The 20,000-nt window shown below is 41.5% G+C and overlaps 1 protein-coding gene across 6 annotated transcripts in view; it reads left to right on the forward strand.

Moving 5' to 3' along the window:
* Window positions 1-916: 916 nt before the first annotated feature.
* Window positions 917-20,000, forward strand: part of LOC135107533 (protein prickle-like) — a 118,361-nt gene continuing 99,277 nt past the window's right edge. For all 6 annotated transcript variants that reach the window (XR_010271807.1, XR_010271805.1, XR_010271806.1 and 3 more), the window contains exon 1: window positions 917-2,822. Coding sequence is in view for 1 of the 6 variants with exons in the window: in XM_064017498.1 (XP_063873568.1) it covers window positions 2,545-2,822 (278 nt within the window). In the remaining 5 variants the exon portion in view is untranslated. The remainder of the gene's footprint in view (window positions 2,823-20,000) is intronic.

Raw genomic sequence — 20,000 nt, forward strand, 5'->3', positions numbered from 1 at the left:
TCTCCATCCTATCATTTTGACCCTCCTAATACCAATATTTTGTTATCCTTTTACCTTTCCTTTCTTCTCCATTCCATTCCATCCGTATCCTCCCTTTTCCCTTTCTTTTTGAAACCACTCAATTTTCTTCTATGTACCCTAAATAATTTGCTCTTAATTCCCTCTTTCATCTTTTCCTTTCACTCACTTTATATATATATATATATATATATATATATATATATATATATATATATATATATATATATATATATATATATATATATATATATTATCGATTTGTTTAGTTTCTTCATTCCCTTATTTCATTCTCTTCTAACCTCAATTTGTCTTCTTTAGAAATATGTCCATTCAATATCGTTCTTTATCTTCTCTCCCTTCCCATCTCTCCTTTCCTCTCCTCTCTCTCTCTCTATTCCCGTCCTTCGTTGAAATGTAGATGGGTCGCAGTTAGGCAATACACTACGCAATTTGAATACTACAAGGAAGGTAAGGTTAGGGTAGGGAGAGGGTGAGGGAGGGAGGGAAGGGGGACAGGGTCAAAGGAAATGCCGGCTCTGATAGAAGTGAAATAGCTCAAGGGACATTAGAGCAAATTTCTTTAGTGTGCGTGTTGGTACGGACTGCTGCGAGGCCTGTGTGTGTATGTGTGTGTGTGTGTGTGTGTGTGTGTGTGTGTGTGTGTGTGTGTGTGTGTGTGTGTGTGTGTGTGTGTGTCGCCACGGGTGTGTTTTTCGGGCACATTGCTTTCGGGGTCAGGTGTGTTTTGGCTGCAGGTGTGGCCAGGTTTAGATGCGAATGGGCGGCCAAGCGTGTGTGTGTGTGTGTGTGTGTGTGTGTGTGTGTGTGTGTGTGTGTGTGTGTGTGTGTGTGTGTGTGTAAGAGAGAGAGAGAGAGAGAGAGAGAGAGAGAGAGAGAGAGAGAGAGAGAGAGAGAGAGAGAGAGTAAAGCAATCAAAGAAGGAAAACAGAAACTTACATTAACACCAGAAGAAAAGAAGGAAAAAAAGATTTAAAAAAAAAAATCTATAGAAATAAAAAAAAAGAATAAGAAACACCAGTGGCGAAGGAAGAAAGTGTAAAAGTCGAGAAGGAAAAAAAAAACATACACTCACAAAAACACACTTGTACATAAAGAGAAAACGGATATAAAAGATGATTGATAATGTGTTCGTGTGGCGACTTCAATGCGGCAGCAAGACGGCATCTGTGTTCGAGGAGAGTCGGCGGCGCCCACGGTTCACCTACCACCCACACCCTCACCCCACCGCCGCACACCTGCACCCATCACCACTACACCGCACCACTTAGACATCACCATCACACCGCACTCCACCAAATAGCACCACACTGTTTGCATCACAATACTCCGTGCCTAGAATTGTTCCATGTGACCATCTCATCCCGAGTCCAAACGTTGTAGTAATGACTCGGCTCTTAACATCCGAGTTCATTATTCATTGGTGCGTTTATGTATGCAAGATTGTTACTGCCCTTGCTACACTATTGCCATCACTGCATCACTGCCTTTACTTACGATCACCGCTGGCTTCTCCATCCACTCATCCATCCCTGCACGTCAACATAGCAATTCATTTCCCTCCTCCCCCCTTTCTCCCTCTCTTTCTTTAGCCTCGCCCTTGTCATCAGCACCACCATATTCACACAACACTCACTGTACGTGCTCCAACTTTCCAGGCCAGAATACGTGCCTTATAGCAGAACGAGAGATAAAGAGAGAGACCGAAAGAAAGTAAGTTAGTGTGAGTGCGGCTCAATCTACCTCAGCACACTCCTTATACCAAAGAACACCTGTCCATATACACACACCTGACCAACAGCAGGTGTGCGTGTGCAGTGATAAACTCCTCTCAGGTATTGTCGACGGCAACGAAACCTTGACTCACGTTTTGCAATTCAATCTTCCTTTTTCTCGTGGGATTGGTGAAAAAAAAATAATAATAAATAGTCCGGTTATGGTGAGGAAGAAATTGGTGAAGTTTGCTGAGGAAAGTGAAATGTTCCTAGTGATTTACGAGTGATGACATGTCCGGGAGTATACTAGTGTGATGGTGCACAGTGAAGAACGAGTTTGCTGTGGCGGTGCGTGGCTGTGGGTGAGGAGCAGTAATTGTGGTGCAGGCGGAGGTGGTGGTAGAAGTGTTGATAGTGGTGGTTGTGGTGGTGGTAGTAGTAACAAAGTATAAAATGAGTGTATAGTAACAGAGACGAGTGTATACTACTACTACTACTACTACTACTGCTACTACTACTACTACAAAATGCCACTGTGGTGTGATGAAGGTGGCATTTCCCGTCCTGTTGTGGCCTTGTGTGGTACTAACAAGTGAAGAAGAAAGATACCACGACCTCCCCCACCACACCACCACACCACACCACCACATGCTCTGACGCCCCTGTAGTGCGTGGAAGCTTCTCAAGACACTACAAAAACGACCAAAGAATAATGAAAACCAAGGAATAACCAGAGAAGCACCACCATTACCACCAACCACAACCAATACCACCTGCCACTACCATCATCATGTCCCTGCATCTCACCTCCCCTAACAACATCAGTGCAGTGAGAAATGATACCAGTAATCTGCTCATGTGCAATAAGTGGTGGCGCGTTTGCTTCACGTACGGCGACCAGTACAAGCAATACCGCCATCTTTACTCCAAAAAGACGCGACTGGCCACGCTCAGGAAAGAGGAGGACAAAGGGAGTGAGAACAAGGATGAGAAGAAGAAAGAGGCAGCGCTCCAGAGTCAAGATGGGATTGGGAAAGACGACAAGTGCTGTCATCTGTGGGACAATGGGTGAGTTTGGTGTTTGTCTTGGTGTTTATTCACTCGTATGCGTATTATTGTTATTATTATTATCATTATTATTATTATTATTATTATTATTATTATTATTATTATTATTATATTATTATCTTTAGGGACTTGTACTTTTAATGGGCTTTTTTTTGTACTTTTGTTCTCTTGTTCATTGCTCCTCTGAAGTTTTTTTTAACAACAACAACAATAACTACTACTACTGCTACTACTACTACTACTACTACCACTTCTGTACCTTAGCTGGAAAATATAAAAGATTCAGTTTTCACCTTCAGTCTTACATTTTTTTTTTTTTTTTAACTTGGATCGTGATTATGTGGGGATCAGATTCCAGTCACGTTAATTCTTACATTATTGGCCGAATCTTCTCTGCTTTTTTTTTTCCTTCGTTTTCCTTTTTATCTTGATTTTTAGGATAGAGGGTCAGATTCTCCTGTCAGCATTGCTTTTCTGCGGGCATGTAACTTGTGGGCTTTTAATGGAATCGAACACTATATACGTTCTTATATTAGGATCGAATCTTATTTATTTATTTATTTTATTTATTTATTTTTTTTTTTAGGGGTGGGGAGTAATTCGATAGTTTTAGTCATGATAGTGTTCTCTGATTTTAAGCGAAGCCATTTCTTCCTTTTGCCTCTTCAGTTAGTTTTGTATGCTTGAGTATATATATATATATATATATATATATATATATATATATATATATATATATATATATATATATATATATATATATATATATATATATGTATATTTTTAGCTTTGTTGTTCGCCTCACTAAGATTTTTTTTTCCAAACTTTTCATGGCTTAAATTTCTTGGCCGTTTTCTTGACTTTTTTTTTACTTTTAATTACTTGTTGGGTGAACTTTGATATTTTCTCGTAATATAATACCAATTACGAGAGAGAGAGAGAGAGAGAGAGAGAGAGAGAGAGAGAGAGAGAGAGAGAGAGAGAGAGAGAGAGAGAGAGAGTTAGTAGTAAAAGAAACAGTGAACAAATAAGGCATACTTTAAAAAGAAAAGGAAATTAAAAAAAAAGCAAAATGAAGGGAGTTGATGATGTAAATTGAAAGAAAGATGAGAGAAAAGAAGAAAGAGCAGAGGAGGAGGAGGAGGAGGAGGAGGAAGAGGAGGAAGAGATGGGTCTGGAAGGAAGTCAGGAGGAAAATAAGATTATCCACCAGTCCTCAAATTACTTCGCTAAGGACACTGAATTCCCGTCCTCCTCCTCCTCCTCCTCCTCCTCCTCCTCCTCCTCCTCCTCCTCCTCCTCCTCCTCCTCCTCCTCCTCCTCCTCCTCCTCCTCCTCCGTATCCTCTTCCGTATCCTCCTCATCCTTCTCCTTTTCCTCACCCTTCACCCGTCTCTCCCTCCTCCTCCTCCTCCTCCTCTTCCTCCTCCTCCTCTTCCTCCTCCTCCTCCTCCTCCTCCTCCTCCTCCTCCTCCTCCTCCTCCTCCTCCTCCTCCTCCTCCTCCACATCTTCGTCCTCATCCTACTCCTCTTTTCTTTCGTACCCTCTCTGAGATAAACTCTCTCTCTCTCTCTCTCTCTCTCTCTCTCTCTCTCTCTCTCTCTCTCTCTCTCTCTCTCTCTCTCTCTCTCTCTCTCTCTCTCTCTCTCTCTCTCTCTCTCTCTCTCTCTGGTATTCCATCTCTCAAGCGGAACACTATAGAGTCAAACAGGAATGAAGCAGTGTCAACATACTACATCCTTTTCTTTTCATAGCGGTTCGTTCCAGCGGTCCATTCTGTGCGTACGTACCTGGCGAGGAAAGGAACAATTTACGAGGTACAACAGCTTCCCTTAGCGTGGCTCTCTACCTCTGCTCGTTCACCCGTATTGCTGTAGAAAATATCCCAAAATTTCCTTGCCTTAAACCATTCCAGTGCTTTTGTCGGTTTTTTTTTTTTCGATTAGTCTTTTGTGACTCAAGGGATTGTATTGTCGGACTTTTTCAGCGTCTTATCTCCCTAATTTTAGGCGGCTCTTAGGGAAGTATTAGGATTTTCATGGGCGTTTTCAAGGGCGTCTCCATGATTCCAGTGCTAGTTTAACAAATTATCCTCCACCATCAGAGAAGAAAAATCCATGAGAATCTGACTAAGCATCTCTGTCCTATTGAGAGAGGAAAGGTGTTTCAGAATACGGGTCAAGGTGGATGGAATGGAGGAAACTATGGACTTGCAGTAAGATTTTGATGTACACGTGGAGCTTCACAGTGACGCAAGTAATGTAAATTTATCCTGATTCCGAGCAACACAGAGTGACATTTGAACCAGCAGCGTGTGAGTGGTGGGCATGCAGACGAGTTTACCCCGGCGCCCTCCTATGACGGTAATGTAGCGAGACCAAGAATAAATTACCCTGTGCAACAATAGAGCAACAATGGACGGGCTTCCTTCTAGGCACAGAGGACGCGGTGATAAGTGGGCCGTGTTGGGGCAAGTGTTGAGGACGAAGCGCCGCGCCTCCCGCCTCGCGTCCTCGGGGTTGGTTTGTTGTTGTCTTGCTGGTCTGACCTCAGGCACCGTGTCTTATTGGGCCTCTTAAGTGGGACGCACCTCATCATCTCCCTCTGTCAGCTCCTCTCTTCTCTTCACTTTCCTTCCTTGTATCCTTTGTTTTATTCTCTCTTTCTTTCTTTTCGTCTTTTCTTCATCTCTTTCTGAATTCCAGTCTTTATTTTATCTTTTTTTGTTATTCTCTTTCTTTCTCTTCGTCTTCTCTTCGTCACTTCTGCATTCCAGTGTTCTTTATTTTCTTTTCCTCTTTTTTTTTTTATTCTTCTGCCTGATTCTCTTCTCTTCCAACATCTTCCCATTTTTTTTTTTTTTGTCCTTTTTCTCTCACTTCTGCATTCCAGTCTTTTCTTCTACTTTTCTTTCGTCATGTTCGTGTCTCCTTTTCGCTGTTTCCATCCACCAATGTATCTAAACATTCTCTTTTCTTTTCTATCTTCACCATTATTTTTTTTTTTGTCTAAACTGTGCTTCAACCTTGCATTCCAATGTATCAAGTCCCTTTTTTTCCTTCTTTCATTCTTTTCTCCTCGTTCTCTCTCTCTCTCTCTCTCTCTCTCTCTCTCTCTCTCTCTCTCTCTCTCTCTCTCTCTCTCTCTCTCTCTCTCTCTCTCTCTCTCTCTCAGATATATCCATTAGACACCATCTTGTTACTGTATTCTTTGACGATAACAGTATGCAAATGAGGTGTAGTACGATCGTGTGTGTGTGTGTGTGTGTGTGTGTGTGTGTGTGTGTGTGTGTGTGAATGTGGGATATATTCTGAGAAGCCTGCCTGACGCGAAGCAAGAAGCAAACACACGCACACGCACACACACTTAACATGACATTCCCGACACTTGATTCGTGTGTGTGTGTGTGTGTGTGTGTGTGTGTGTGTGTGTGTGTGTGTTGTTGTTGTTGTTGTTGTTGTTGTTGTGTATCTTCTTCTTCATCTTCTTCTTCTTCTTCTTCATATTATTATTATTATTATTATTATTATTATTATTATTATTATTATTATTATTATTATCATTATTATTATTATTATTATTACTATTATTATTATTATTATCATTATTATTATCATTATTATTATTATTATTATTATTATTATTATTATTATTATTATTATTATTATTATTATTATTATTATTATCCTTTTTCTTCTTCCTTTCTTGTCTTCATCGTTGTCGCTGTTGTCGTTTTGTGAATTAACTTGTATGTCAATGTTTCTTATGTGAGTATATGTTCAGCGGGACTGTGTGTGTGTGTGTGTGTGTGTGTGTGTGTGTGTGTGTGTGTGTGTGTGCGTGCGTGCGTGTGGGCGCGTTGTAGCAGTATCTGCGGTGATCAAAAGGCTTAATATGGCGGCCACGGGAAGGCATTTCGTGAGAATTTCTTTGTTGCTTGTGATATATTGTGACAGAGACTGCGTGCTTTCCCTCTCTCTCTCTCTCTCTCTCTCTCTCTCTCTCTCTCTCTCTCTCTCTCTCTCTCTCTCTCTCTCTCTCTCTCTCTCTCTCTCTCTCTCTCTCCCTTTCTCTTCACATACAAAGATACGAAACATTACTTTTGTATATTGTTCAGAATTTTATGTTCACTCGTGTTTATACAGAGAGAGAGAGAGAGAGAGAGAGAGAGAGAGAGAGAGAGAGAGAGAGAGAGAGAGAGAGAGAGAGAGAGAGAGAGATAAGGTCGGGCCACTGTTTAATGTGCAAATCTGATGCGGGTTGCGGGTGGTTGTGGCGTGAGGAGGAGCGGGAGGAGAGGAAGGGAGGAAAGGGAAGAAAGGTGCCAGCAGCGACGATGGAGGAGGAAGAGAAATAGTAGCTTTGGATATTGAAGTGCAGATGAAATGAGAGAGAGAGAGAGAGAGAGAGAGAGAGAGAGAGAGAGAGAGAGAGAGAGAGAGAGAGAGAGAGAGATTAGTGGAATGTTCGAAGAAAATGTGTATAGCACTAGTTAGTAATGGAGGTAATGATAATGCTAAGAAGAAGAAAAAGAGGGAGAAGACCACCAATGAGAGAAAAAAATTAACAAGAACAGGAAATAAAAAAAGTGATAATGGCAATACTTCATTACACTTCACATCACAAAAGGGTTGTAATTTTACTTTATTTTCCATATTGAACTGACTAATTATCTATATTTTTTCATTACCAATCATTCCTCACTCAGTTCTATACATTAATAGTAATAATAATAATAATAATAATAATAATAATAATAATAATAATAATAATAATAATAATAATAGAGATAATGGCGATTAAAATTAATGAAGGGAGTAGTGTAAATGCTGTATGTGTCATGTAGTTCTTGTTTCGATCACTGGTGGAATGTACAGCAAGGAACAAAAATAAAAGAAATAATCGATCACCAAAGTGTATAATGTTCCAGTGTATGCAGGAGTCGTCGCGCCTCCTCTTGTAGCCCATCACAGCCCCGCGGTGCAATGTACTCCCACTTACACCACTCGTTGAGCTTGCATCCTAATGTATTGGTGTACATCTCTCTCTCTCTCTCTCTCTCTCTCTCTCTCTCTCTCTCTCTCTCTCTCTCTCTCTCTCTCTCTCTCTCTCTCTCTCTCTCTCTCTCTCATATGTCATTGGCTCCTTTTCTCTATTCCTTGTCGTGTATGTCGAATGTCGTACCCACAATTCATTAATCTCTCTCTCTCTCTCTCTCTCTCTCTCTCTCTCTCTCTCTCTCTCTCTCTCTCTCTCTCTCTCTCTCTCTCTCTCTCTCTCTCTCTCTCTCTCTCTCTCTCTCTCTCTCTCTCTCTCTCTCTCTCTCTCTCTCTCTCTCTCTCTCTCTCTCTCTCTCTCTCTCTCTCTCTCGTCTCTTTTACACACACACACATCTTCACTCGCCATGCACTCACTCCTTGCAAATTAAAAACAAATACCATTTACATAGTTTCACACTAATACCGGAATCAGAGGAGCGTTGGCCTGAATACTGCATGGCCGGGGGACGGAGGCAGAATGGCTAACACGCTGAGGGGAGGAGGAACAAAATCTCTTGCGGGACTCGTAGTAGTGACTTTTATAGTGGTGGTTCCCCTGACAGCCAGTGGAGTGTAGCTTCGGCAGATCACTGAGGGTTTGGAGTCACTCAGTCACTCACTTCCTTGTTCGTCAATAGCTGGGGGCCTCATTGTGTGGTGGTTGCGTGTCAAGGGAAGCACGGCAGGGAGTAGGTAAGAGCGGGGACTAGTACTGTGTGTTGTGTGTGTTGCCTCTACTCGTGTCGTACGGTAGGAGCCCAGTGCTGTGGCCGTGCGGTGCTGATATACACAAGGTTGCGGAGATTTGAGTGATGAAAACAACAGTACCGCTACTGCTAATGCTCCTATCACTACTTTCGTTGATAATGTTGATGGTAATACATAAGTTCATGAGAGACCTAATGATGAAAGAAAATGTTGCTGCTGCTACTACTATTTTTACCACTTTCATCACAATTGCTGATAATGACAAGAAAAGAATAATTTAAATGATAGCTTTAACAAGGGATATACAGTAGATACACTGTAACGATAAAAAAGAAGCCTAATATTTTTTTATGGCAGTAATATTTATATCGTAAATTTTCAGTTTTGTTTGTGTGTCTGAAAAGAGAGAGAGAGAGAGAGAGAGAGAGAGAGAGAGAGAGAGAGAGAGAGAGAGAGAGAGAGAGAGAGAGAGAGAGAGAGAGCACATTTAATAAAACACCGTTACATAGGGCATGAGCGATGAGGAAATATCAAAACAAGTAATGGCTCCCGAGTATTTCTTCCCACACTCAATGTTATCCTTTCCTCGCGAATCACCAAAAATCTTGACGAATGAACCCTCAACATATAACAGTACAACCTTGCAATTCAGACTCGTATATTGACACTGGAAAATAAATAAAGGAGAAACACGGACGCATGAAATATAAAAGAAAAAAAAAGTAAAAAAAAAATGGACAAAACACATAGGGATATATATATTTATATGGACCAGACGGTATAGCTGATAAATATAACAAGAAAAATAGGACAGTAGGAAGACAAAAGAGCGTCGCCTCCCTAGCTGGTGTAAATATATAAACGTAATGAAAAGAATAGACGCCTGAACCCCGCAACAAAAGCGCATCGTCGGCGCAAGAACAACATTGACTCAGCAAACAAAAGACGTCTGGGGCTAGCGTCTCTTCGCCTCCTTACCCGTGTGGCGATTGTGAACCTTATGCATATATTATTCTCTCTCTCTCTCTCTCTCTCTCTCTCTCTCTCTCTCTCTCTCTCTCTCTCTCTCTCTCTCTCTCTCTCTCTCTCTCAAGAAAAGTATATACATTTATTTGTTCTTCCTTTCTTTTTTACTTGTTTAACACTTCTTTGCTTCTCTCTCTCTCTCTCTCTCTCTCTCTCTCTCTCTCTCTCTCTCTCTCTCTCTCTCTCTCTCTCTCTCTCTCTCTCTCTCTCTCTCTCTCTCTCTCTCTCTCTCTCTCTCTCTCTCTCTCTCTCTCTCTCTCTCTCTCTCTCTCTCTCTCTCCTCCGTTGCGTCTTGTTTTTCATTCCCTTTCCTTTCTCTATTTCGCTCATTTTCTTATCATATTTCAACGCACCATTTGACTCACCCCCCTCTCTTTCTCCATTTCTTTCTTTCTCTCTCTGGGATGAAAAAAAAAGTATAATATGTGTAAAAACAGTGATGGATGCCGCCCTTGAGACACTCCATCAGCCCAGCATGACATCACTTGGTTGGTCCGCACTCCTGCACTCCCCTGTTAAGGCCTGACGCTCCACACCCTCGCCAACCATCAGTGTGTGCGTGACATTGAAAAATCCTTATGTGTGTGGCACCGAACTTCATTATATGTAGCGTTGAATCCCATTTGTTTTCTGGAACGGATTATCTTTGTACTACGTGGAATCGAGGCAACTTCAGTCCTTCATGCGTTTAAAATTGTGTTTCTTTCCTGATTGCTTGAGGTTTGGATTCTTGCCTTCATGTTGTTGATTTGGGGCTTAAGTTTATGTAGGGTGTTGACTCTCGTACTTTCTACATCGAGTTAGAACATAAGGAAATAAGGGAAGCTGCAAGAAGCCATCAGGCCTTCGCGTGGCTTCTCTTTGAATATAGTTTGTGTGTATCTGGAGGTTAAGCATTGTACAAACATTGTATAAACAGTTTTTGATGTGTTTGTGTTTTCCTAACATAAAGAAAAATTAAACTACTTTTTTCATATGTATTGTAAGATCGAATACCATTCTGTTTTGTATTAGTTATAAAATTCTTAATACTAAATCGAATTGCCTTTCTTTCTTTATAAAGGATCAAATCACTCTGAGCCGTACAGTACGCAAAATGAATAAATAAATAAATAAATTAATTAATTAAAAACAGGCTTAAACTTAATAACACAAATAACTCTTTTGAAATCACAACCCCGTCTATTTATTCACTCAATTTATTCGTTTCCACGAATAATTGTTTTTTCAGTTTGTTCTCGTTCAGCACTCATTATATATACTGAATTCATGTGTAGTTTGTAATAATTCACCAGTATATTCTAATCAAATTTCGAAAAATATTCCATATAAAGCTAACGTTAATGTGTTTTTACACACACACACACACACACACACACACACACACACACACACACACTCACACTCACAGAGAGAGAGAGAGAGAGAGAGAGAGAGAGAGAGAGAGAGAGAGAGAGAGAGAGAGAGAGAGAGAGAGAGAGAGAGAGAGAGAGAGAGAGAGAGAGAGAGAGACTAAAGACCTAATTAGCTCATTTTTCATTCATTCCCTAACTGGCTGATGGTAATGAGGGTGGTGGTGGTAGTAGTAGTAGTAGTAGTAGTAGTAGCAGTAGTAGTAGTAGTAGTAATAGTAGTAGTAGTTGTAGTAGTAGTAGTAGTAGTAGTAGTAATAGTAGTAGTTGTAGTAGTTGTTGTTGTTGTTGTTGTTGTTGTTGTAGCAGTAGTAGTAGTAATAGCAGCAGTAGTAGTAGTAGTAGTAGTGGTAGTAGTAGTAGTAGTAGTTGTTGTTGTTGTTGTTGTTGTTGTTGTAGCAGTAGTAGTAGTAGTAGTAGTAGTAGTAGTAGTAGTAGTAGTAGTAGTAATAGTAGTAGTGACCCTAATTCTCAACATCGTGAATGCATTATGCATTAATAAACTCCGTGCTCGTTTTATGTGCTTGTATGTGCGTGCGTTTGTTTGCGTGTGTCCGTGTGTGCGTATGTGTGTGTATGTGTGCGTGCGATAGGCTAGGTCACTTTCTCTCGTGTATGAATTATAGGGCGAAGCGAGTATAGACGGACATGAGCACACTTTCTCCTGCTGCTTATAAGGTTGCACCAGAGAGAGAGAGAGAGAGAGAGAGAGAGAGAGAGAGAGAGAGAGAGAGAGAGAGAGAGAGAGAGAGAGATCAAAATTGAAAAATCATGAAGTCTAGTAAATTTGTGCACACACACACACACACACACACACACACACACACACACACACACACACACAAGGGTCACCAGGGGCCATGTTTAACAATAGCAGGAATCAGTCACACTCGAGCTAATGACAAGTGGCTTCATTATCTCTCTCTCTCTCTCTCTCTCTCTCTCTCTCTCTCTCTCTCTCTCTCTCTCTCTCTCTCTCTCTCTCTCTCTCTCTGGTCCCAAAATCTGCCACGAGGAAAACAAGAAAGAAAAAAATATCATCATAGCAGCAATATTTTTCTTCGCATGAGAGAAAACAACTTATAATAATATTCTACCACCATAACTTTTTTTGTTTTCTTTTTCCTTCTCTTTATTCCTCCCAAATATTTTCATTTTCTGATTAAATTTACACACGAATATCATTTTTCATGTTTCGGGAAGCGTTTAAAGGGATTGCATGTAAAATAAATACTTCCATCCTATTGTTTCTTCTCCTCCTCCCTTGCAATCCTTTTATCTTTGACATTTCCCTCCCCCATGCAGTTATTTGTGTGTGTGTGTGTGCGCGTGTGTGTGTGTATGTGTATGTTTATGCATTTGTATATTCGTCAGTAGTGAGTCGAGGTAATACGAGAATGGAATGGGAATTAGAAGATAAAAATAAAGAAACACAATAAGGGAAAGGAAATACTAATAAAACAAGAATGGAATGGGAATAAGACGGAATAGAATAAAGAAAAGAAAAAACAAAAAGGGAAAGAAAAGACTCAAGCGAGAATGCGATGCGAATATAGAGAACGTAGAATAAAGAAAAAGGAAAAAAGAAGAGGAAGGAAAGACATTGAAATAGGATAGCGTATTAGAATGATAAAGTAGGAAAACTAGACGAATGAAAGAGGAAAAGGAATAAATGGAGAGAGAGAGAGAGAGAGAGAGAGAGAGAGAGAGAGAGAGAGAGAGAGAGAGAGAGAGAGAGAGAGAGGGTGGGGTAGGGGGAACAAGGAACAGAGAGCCGTGGACAGAAGCTATTATACACTTTTGTGGTAGGGCATTGTGGGGTGTCAGTGTAGGGCAGTGTACTGGAGACCGAGAGGGAAAAAGGGAGCGTTTGCATTGTGGAAGGACGGGTGGGAAGAGAGGGCGACGGGAGGCAGAGTGAAGGTGGCCGATTGAGTGAGTGAGCGAAGGAGAAAAATTAAGGAGATACAGTGTGGTAGGAATGTGTATTTTCGGTCTCAAAACAGCCTATGACAAAAGTGAAGGTGTGGTTTTTCCAATACGTCATTTCTGTACGTATTTTTCCGTCCCTCTTCCTCCTTTCTTCTCATCTCCTTTCCTTCTTCATTTTCTTCCTTTCTCTCCTATTTCCCTTTCCTATCTGGTTGTTTTCGCTTTTTGTTTATTTTTTCTCTTCCATACCCTTTTATTCTCCTCCCCCTTCTCCTCTTTCTTTCCCTTTCCATTCCTCCGTCCTTGTCCCTCTCTTCCTCAACTTTGGCTTTTGTGTGTCAGTGGTCGTTGATTCAAGGGACAAAAGGCGGCGAATGTTCTGAAATGCTATATGCTTTTTTGTTTCCTCCCCATCGCGCCGTGAGTCAAGGTATGTTTCTCTCTCTCTCTCTCTCTCTCTCTCTCTCTCTCTCTCTCTCTCTCTCTCTCTCTCTCTCTCTCTCTCTCTCTCTCATAGTATAAAGTCATTATCGTAGTAGTAATAGAGTAATAGTAGTAGTAGAAGGAGGAGGAGGGGGAGGAGGAGGGGGAGGGTGGGGAAGAAGCCTTCTACAGTACTCTCTACCACTCTTGCTTTAAATTAACTATTACAGCTTATCACAAACGGCCTCATTTGTTTAACTTTTCTTTGTATTCCTTTGTGTACCAGAGTTAGCAGTAGCAATACCACCACCACCACCACCTGCTGCTGCATAAGCCCTAGTAGTTACAGTCGCAACATCCCCAGCATAGCCTATACCTCCCTCCCGCCTCCCCGTCAGCCCTCTGGACAAGGTGTAGCGGCAGTGTAAGCAATAAATTAACTCCCTTCACCCCTTCACCTCCCTGTCCACCCTTCCACGTCACTCCCCCTGCTATCCCTTCCCTCTCCCTCCCCCTCTCCCTATTCTCTTCATCACCTCTCTTCCTTACTTACTTCCTTCGTTACCCTTGTGTTGTGTTAAGTAAAAGGAATAAGGGTGGAAAAGGAAGGTGAGGTGTGTGTGTGTGTGTGTGTGTGTGTGTGTGTGTGTGTGTGTTGTGAGAGAGAGAGAGAGAGAGAGAGAGAGAGAGAGAGAGAGAGAGAGAGAGAGAGAGAGAGAGAGAGAGAGAGAGAGAATTTAACTGTATCTTCAGTAATATTCTTATCTTTTTGTTCCTTCTTCTTCTTCTTCTTCGTCTTCTTCTTCATCTTCTTCTTCTTCCACCACCACCAACACCACCACCACCACCACCTCCTACCCCTTTGCTCCTTATTCTTATTCTTACACTTGCTCTTATCACCATTATTTTTATCGTCGCTGCTATTAGTATTACATCGTTCTCACTTTTCTTCTCCCCACGCGACCTTGTACGCACATACCTTGTTACCAGGTGGCCAGAGAGAGAGAGAGGAGGAGGAGGCAGGGAGGAAGAGATGAAAAGAAAGGAGGAGGGAGAGAGGAAGACAGAGAGAGAGAGAGAGAAGGGATGATGATACATATTCATTAAGACCTGCTGAGTGGAGGAGGAGGAAGAGGAGGAGGTCAGTATGTTTGGGAGGTAAGAGGGAAGTTGAGGGAGGGTAGGAGGTAAGCCTAAGGGAAGAGGGAGATGACTGGAGATAAAGTAGGAGAGAAACAGATAAATACACTGATAGGCAACTTGAGAGAGAGAGAGAGAGAGAGAGAGAGAGAGAGAGAGAGAGAGAGAGAGAGAGAGAGAGAGAGAGAGAGAGAGAGAGAGAAAAGGGAGGTAAGCAGGTTAATAAGATAGAGTCATTCACTTAAGAGATCTTCCTATTGTTGTTTTTCCTCCTCCTCCTCCTCCCTCCCCCTTCCCTCCTTACCTCCCTCGTGCCCTTCCTCCTTCCTCATCTTTTCCTCCATCCCTGTTGGAGGCACGCGCCCCCTGCTGAGCATCACCTCACAACACTTACCTTTTTCTCCTCCTCCTCCTCCTCCTCCTCCTCCTCCTCCTCCTCCTCCTCCTCCTCCTCCTCTCTTCTAGTTGGTAAGAAACGCAGGAAAATATGTGTTCTATAGATGGAAGGATAAAGAGAGGAGAAATGCAGCGAGAGAGAGAGAGAGAGAGAGAGAGAGAGAGAGAGAGAGAGAGAGAGAGAGAGAGAGAGAGAGGTGGGGGGAGGAGGAGTTGGTGGTGTTATTATTGTTATTATTAATTGCAATAGTAGTAGTAGTAGTAGTAGTAGTAGTAGTAGTAGTAGTAGTAGTAGTAGCAGCAGCAGTAGCAGCAGCAGCAGCAGCAGCAGCAACAGTAGAAGTAGCAGTAGTATAGCGTATATCATCATCTTTAATAATTTATCTGATAATGAGGCGAGGCTGATGAAAAGAGGATGGAAAGACGACAGTGACGAAGGGAAGGAGGAGGAGGAGGAGGAAGAGGATCGAGACGAATACCAGCAGAGAGAGAGAGAGAGAGAGAGAGAGAGAGAGAGAGAGAGAGAGAGAGAGAGAGAGAGAGAGAGAGAGAGAAATGAGCAGGAGGAGGCGTGAAGGGAGAGGCGGCGGGGATAGTGATGAGAGAGGAGAGGGCTGGGTAGGAGAGGAAGGGAGAAGGGAGTGTTTAGTAAGGGGGGTGACTTATAATGAGGTTGGTCCGTGTCTGATATATTGGTCTCATGAATTTGTGACCTGAGGAGACGCGGTGTGATGTATGGGGCGGTTATCGAAGGGGTGTGTGGCCGAGGCTGTTAATGGGGTGGGGAGTGAGGAAGTACTCAGCGTGGTCAGTCAGTCGTTCTAGTTACAGAAGTGGCAGATGTGACTGTAGTGGGATTGTAGCTGTAGGGGATGAGGGTGGTGAGTTTTTTGCGTATAATTTCATGTTGAAGTAGTACTGAGTGGTCAGTGGGATGTTTTATTGTAGTGGTAGATGTGATTTGATTGTAATGGGAGGTATTGTTGTAGGGGTGACTGTTGTAGTTAAAAGTATGGATTTTCAAATTTCCTTATACCATTTCGAGTTTAAATGGCATTGAGTGTTCAGTAGAATGTTTTATTGTAGTGGCGGTTTTAGTTGTAATGGGAGTTATTGTTGTAGTGATGATTGTTGTGGTAAAATGTAAATGCTTTCTAGTTTTATATAATTCTACGTTAAACTGTTAAAGAGCGGTCAGTAGAGTGTTTTATTGTGATGGTATAGGTTGTTACGAAGAAGTTATCGCTGTAAGAATAACTGTGATGGTTGAAATATGCGACTGTTAAATAATTTCATGGTAGAGTGTTACAGTAGTGGTTAGTAACTCGTTGTGACAGTAATGGAAATAGTTGCTGTAGGTGATAATGAAAGGAATATTGTCGTGTTCTTTTTTTATAATCCATATCAGAATGTTATAAAGTAGTCAGTAGTACGCATTATAGTAGAAGTAAATTTCATTGTGATGGAAGTGATTTTCATACGTGAAGTTATGGAGATTACTGTCAGTGTTAAAAAAAATAAAGGCCCTTTGCTTATTAACCCCCGTCAGAGTGATATAAAGGCATGCGGCTTTTATGTAGGAAATGCATGATGTGATGACTAAAGTGATGACTATAGTGATAAAAAAAAAGTCAGGTTCCTTGGTATACATATCTCCTTGCCAAAGTATTATATAGGCTTAGGCTTTAAATGTGAAGGGTGAATGACGTTGTAAGGATGATTCTAGTTGTCAAGACGTAAGATTCCTTGCTATATATATTTCCCTGTCAAGCGTTTTAGTATCTGTGGCTTCCTTGTGGCATTTGTGGTCAGCATAATGTGAATTAGAACAGAGTGAGTTACCGTCCCACACAAGACAAATAGCTCCGTCTTATTAACGATGACGATTATTGTACCAGAGAATTGATGTTAATGTTCGGTAATAATGATGAGCAGTGCAGAGCTGGAGTGAGTGGTGTGGTAGTTAGTGTAATGGGGTGGTGGAAGACGAGTGGAGGAGTGGAGGAGTGGAGGAGGAGGAGCGAGCCAGATGTGGATGTGCAGTAGTGACAGCGGTGGTAATTTTGACAGCGATTATGTTATTGTGGTTGTGACGGTAGTGGTGTTTTTGTGGTGTGTAGGAGAATAACTGGTGGTGCTAGTGCAGTGAGGAAGGAGGTAGGGAGAAAGAGAGAGAGAGGGGGGATGAGACGGGGAGGGAAGCGTCTCCATCACTCACGCCACGGAGGGACAAATGAGGGAGAGAGGGAGAGAAAATCAGACCTTCTTTTCTTCACTTAATTAGAGACCTACCTGCCGCTTCCCTTTCTCCTTCCCTCCATTCCTCTTCCTTCCTTCCTTCTCCCTCTATTACTTCTACCCTCCCTCTCACTCCCTCCGTCTCTCCTTCCTCCCTCTCATCGTGTCTTAATATTCTCTCAGGTAACATCAATTTGCATGCACCGCTAATAAGTCACATGTGCGATTTATAACATTGGGCACACCTCTCCTCGCCTCTGGGCAACTGCAAGATGTGGCCGCTATCATGGAACTCCTCCTCACTTTCTTTGTTCTTTCTTAATGTTGAGGCAGTGCAAATATCTATACAATATGTTTAGTCACGTCTGTTTATTTTATCTAGCTTTCTGTCTGTGTATATGTCTATTTATCTAATTAATCTATCTGTTTATCTACCTATCTATCTATCTATCTACCTATCTATCTATCTATCTATCTATCTATCTATCTATCTATCTATCTATCTATCTATCTATCTATATATATATATATATATATATATATATATATATATATATATATATATATATATATATATATATATATATATATATATATATATATATATATATATATATAATCTACCTGTCTGCCTGTCTCTCCATCTATCTATCTGTCTGTCTATCTATCTAACTGTCTTTCTATCTAACTATCTATCTATCTGCTTTATATCTGTTCCAATGGAATGGCGATGGTAAACGAATTTCCATTCATTCCTGTCCTTGTATTCCGCCCTTGCTTGATGTAATCCTCTTACTTTACCCTTTCCTCGTTGCAATCATAATTTACAAACACCCTACAACACATGCATTCCAAGTAGCCCCACTATATTATCGCGGACACTTGCGGCAAAACCCTTAGCAGCACCTCACTAGCAATTATAGCCACACCCTATGGTCGGAAGTGATTGATGATCCCATATATAATTATCCCCTCTAGTACATTAGCACCTCTGTAGCACATGAGGAATTGCTCAGTACTTGTAACACCCAGGCGACCTTCGCCTTACCTGTGACATTAACACTTTTGTTTCACTCGCCGCGATAGTAAAGGTGGCGATAGAGACAATAGGGAGGCAAGTGGGTCCATAACATCTCCTACCCACGTCACGCAGCCTTTAGGTTGCGATAGGGGTCTCCCCAGGCCGTCCCAGCAAGGCTTCTTATCTCATCTCCCCATCTAGACCGGGAACTAGATGGAGAGATAGGAAGTCTTACTGGTGTGGCCTGAAATAGACTACCAACCGATGGAGATGAGTGGAGAATGCTGGGAGGTCTTTGTCCTTGAGTGGCATCGTGGAGGTTGGCGTTGATGATGAATGCGAGATAAGGAAGTGGTGTTTTGTGAACTATTCATTACTAAGGGTAGCACGCTAGCATGTGAAGTGTTTTGTGTTAGACTGGTTAGCAGTGGTGTGATAGAAGCCTGATTTAGGCCTGCATTCTGAAATGCTTTGCTCTCTCACCACGGCCAATTTCAAAAGCCACAGAGATGTTTAGCCGTCCCTCCCACCTGCACCGGATCGTACTCGTAACATACCTGTGTTTTCATGCATACTTTATCTGACTCTTTTCACCCCTTGTCCTAATTAAATTACACGACCTAGCAGAGCGATTAATCACTTTATAAGCTCTACAACAATGAGGTCGCTTGGCTACCTAATAGAGTGGCTAATGACCTGATATATAAGCCGCTTCTTTACCCTCTCTCATTATTCGCCTACACTTGAGAAGACAGACTTTGGTATTATTTAATATAATGGTGTTCGTAATGGTGTAGCGATCAATATAGTGGAACCCGTGAGGATGTCAGAGTAATGAAATGGTGATAAAAGTTTGTGTGTAGATTGACATTTGAGTTAGTTAGGTGTGTGTGATGGAAAGGAATAGAAGATGTGACGGAAGAGAAGAGGAAGGTGAGAAAGGAAGAGAGGTCGAGGAAAGAAGAGTGTGTATCAACTTCTCTTTCTCTTCTCCTTTTTTTTTATGAGAGAAGCGAAAAGAAGAGGAAAGGAAGTGTGCGTCTGCTGCTTTCATTTATCTTCTTTTTTCTTAAGGGAAAGGTGAAGAGGAAAAAAGAAAAGGATAAGAGGGTAAAACTATTTCATTTTCTCTTTTTTGCCTATTTTTCCTTCCCTTCCCGTCCTTTCTGTTCTGCTCCATAGTATTCTTCCTCTTCCCAAAATCGTCATATGAATGGAGAGAGAGAAGAAAAAAGAAGAGAGGGAGAAGAATAAGTGGAGTGTACTATTAGTGCTACTGCTACTACTACTACTACTACTACTACTACTACTACTACTACTACTACTACTACTACTACTACTACTACTACTAGTACTACTACTAATACTTCTACTGTACTTGCTTTGCCAACGCCTTGTCTCTTTCTTCTTTCACTCGTCCTTTCTCCTCCCCTCTGTCATCCTCCTCCTCCGTGGCGCTTCTTCCCCACAGCCGCAGGTTTCATTTATCATTGGGGTTATCAAGGTATCAAGCGTCAGGTATAAGAAGGTAAGGTTATCAGGCAAGGGGATCTGTAAGGGGGGCCTGTGTGCTGTTATTATTATTATTATTATTATTATTATTATTATTATTATTATTATTATTATTATTATTATTATTATTATCGTTCTTATTGCTGTGCTGTTTATTAATATTTTCACTTTTTTGTATTATCCCTTTGTTTTCGTAAAATTATGATTCATTCACTCGTTCTCTCTCTCTCTCTCTCTCTCTCTCTCTCTCTCTCTCTCTCTCTCTCTCTCTCTCTCTCTCTCTCTCTCTCTCTCTCTCTCTCTCTCTCTCTCTCTCTCTGACATGATTAT

This window comes from Scylla paramamosain, chromosome 15, assembly GCF_035594125.1.
Source record: "Scylla paramamosain isolate STU-SP2022 chromosome 15, ASM3559412v1, whole genome shotgun sequence".
Taxonomy (NCBI): Eukaryota; Metazoa; Arthropoda; class Malacostraca; order Decapoda; family Portunidae; genus Scylla; species Scylla paramamosain.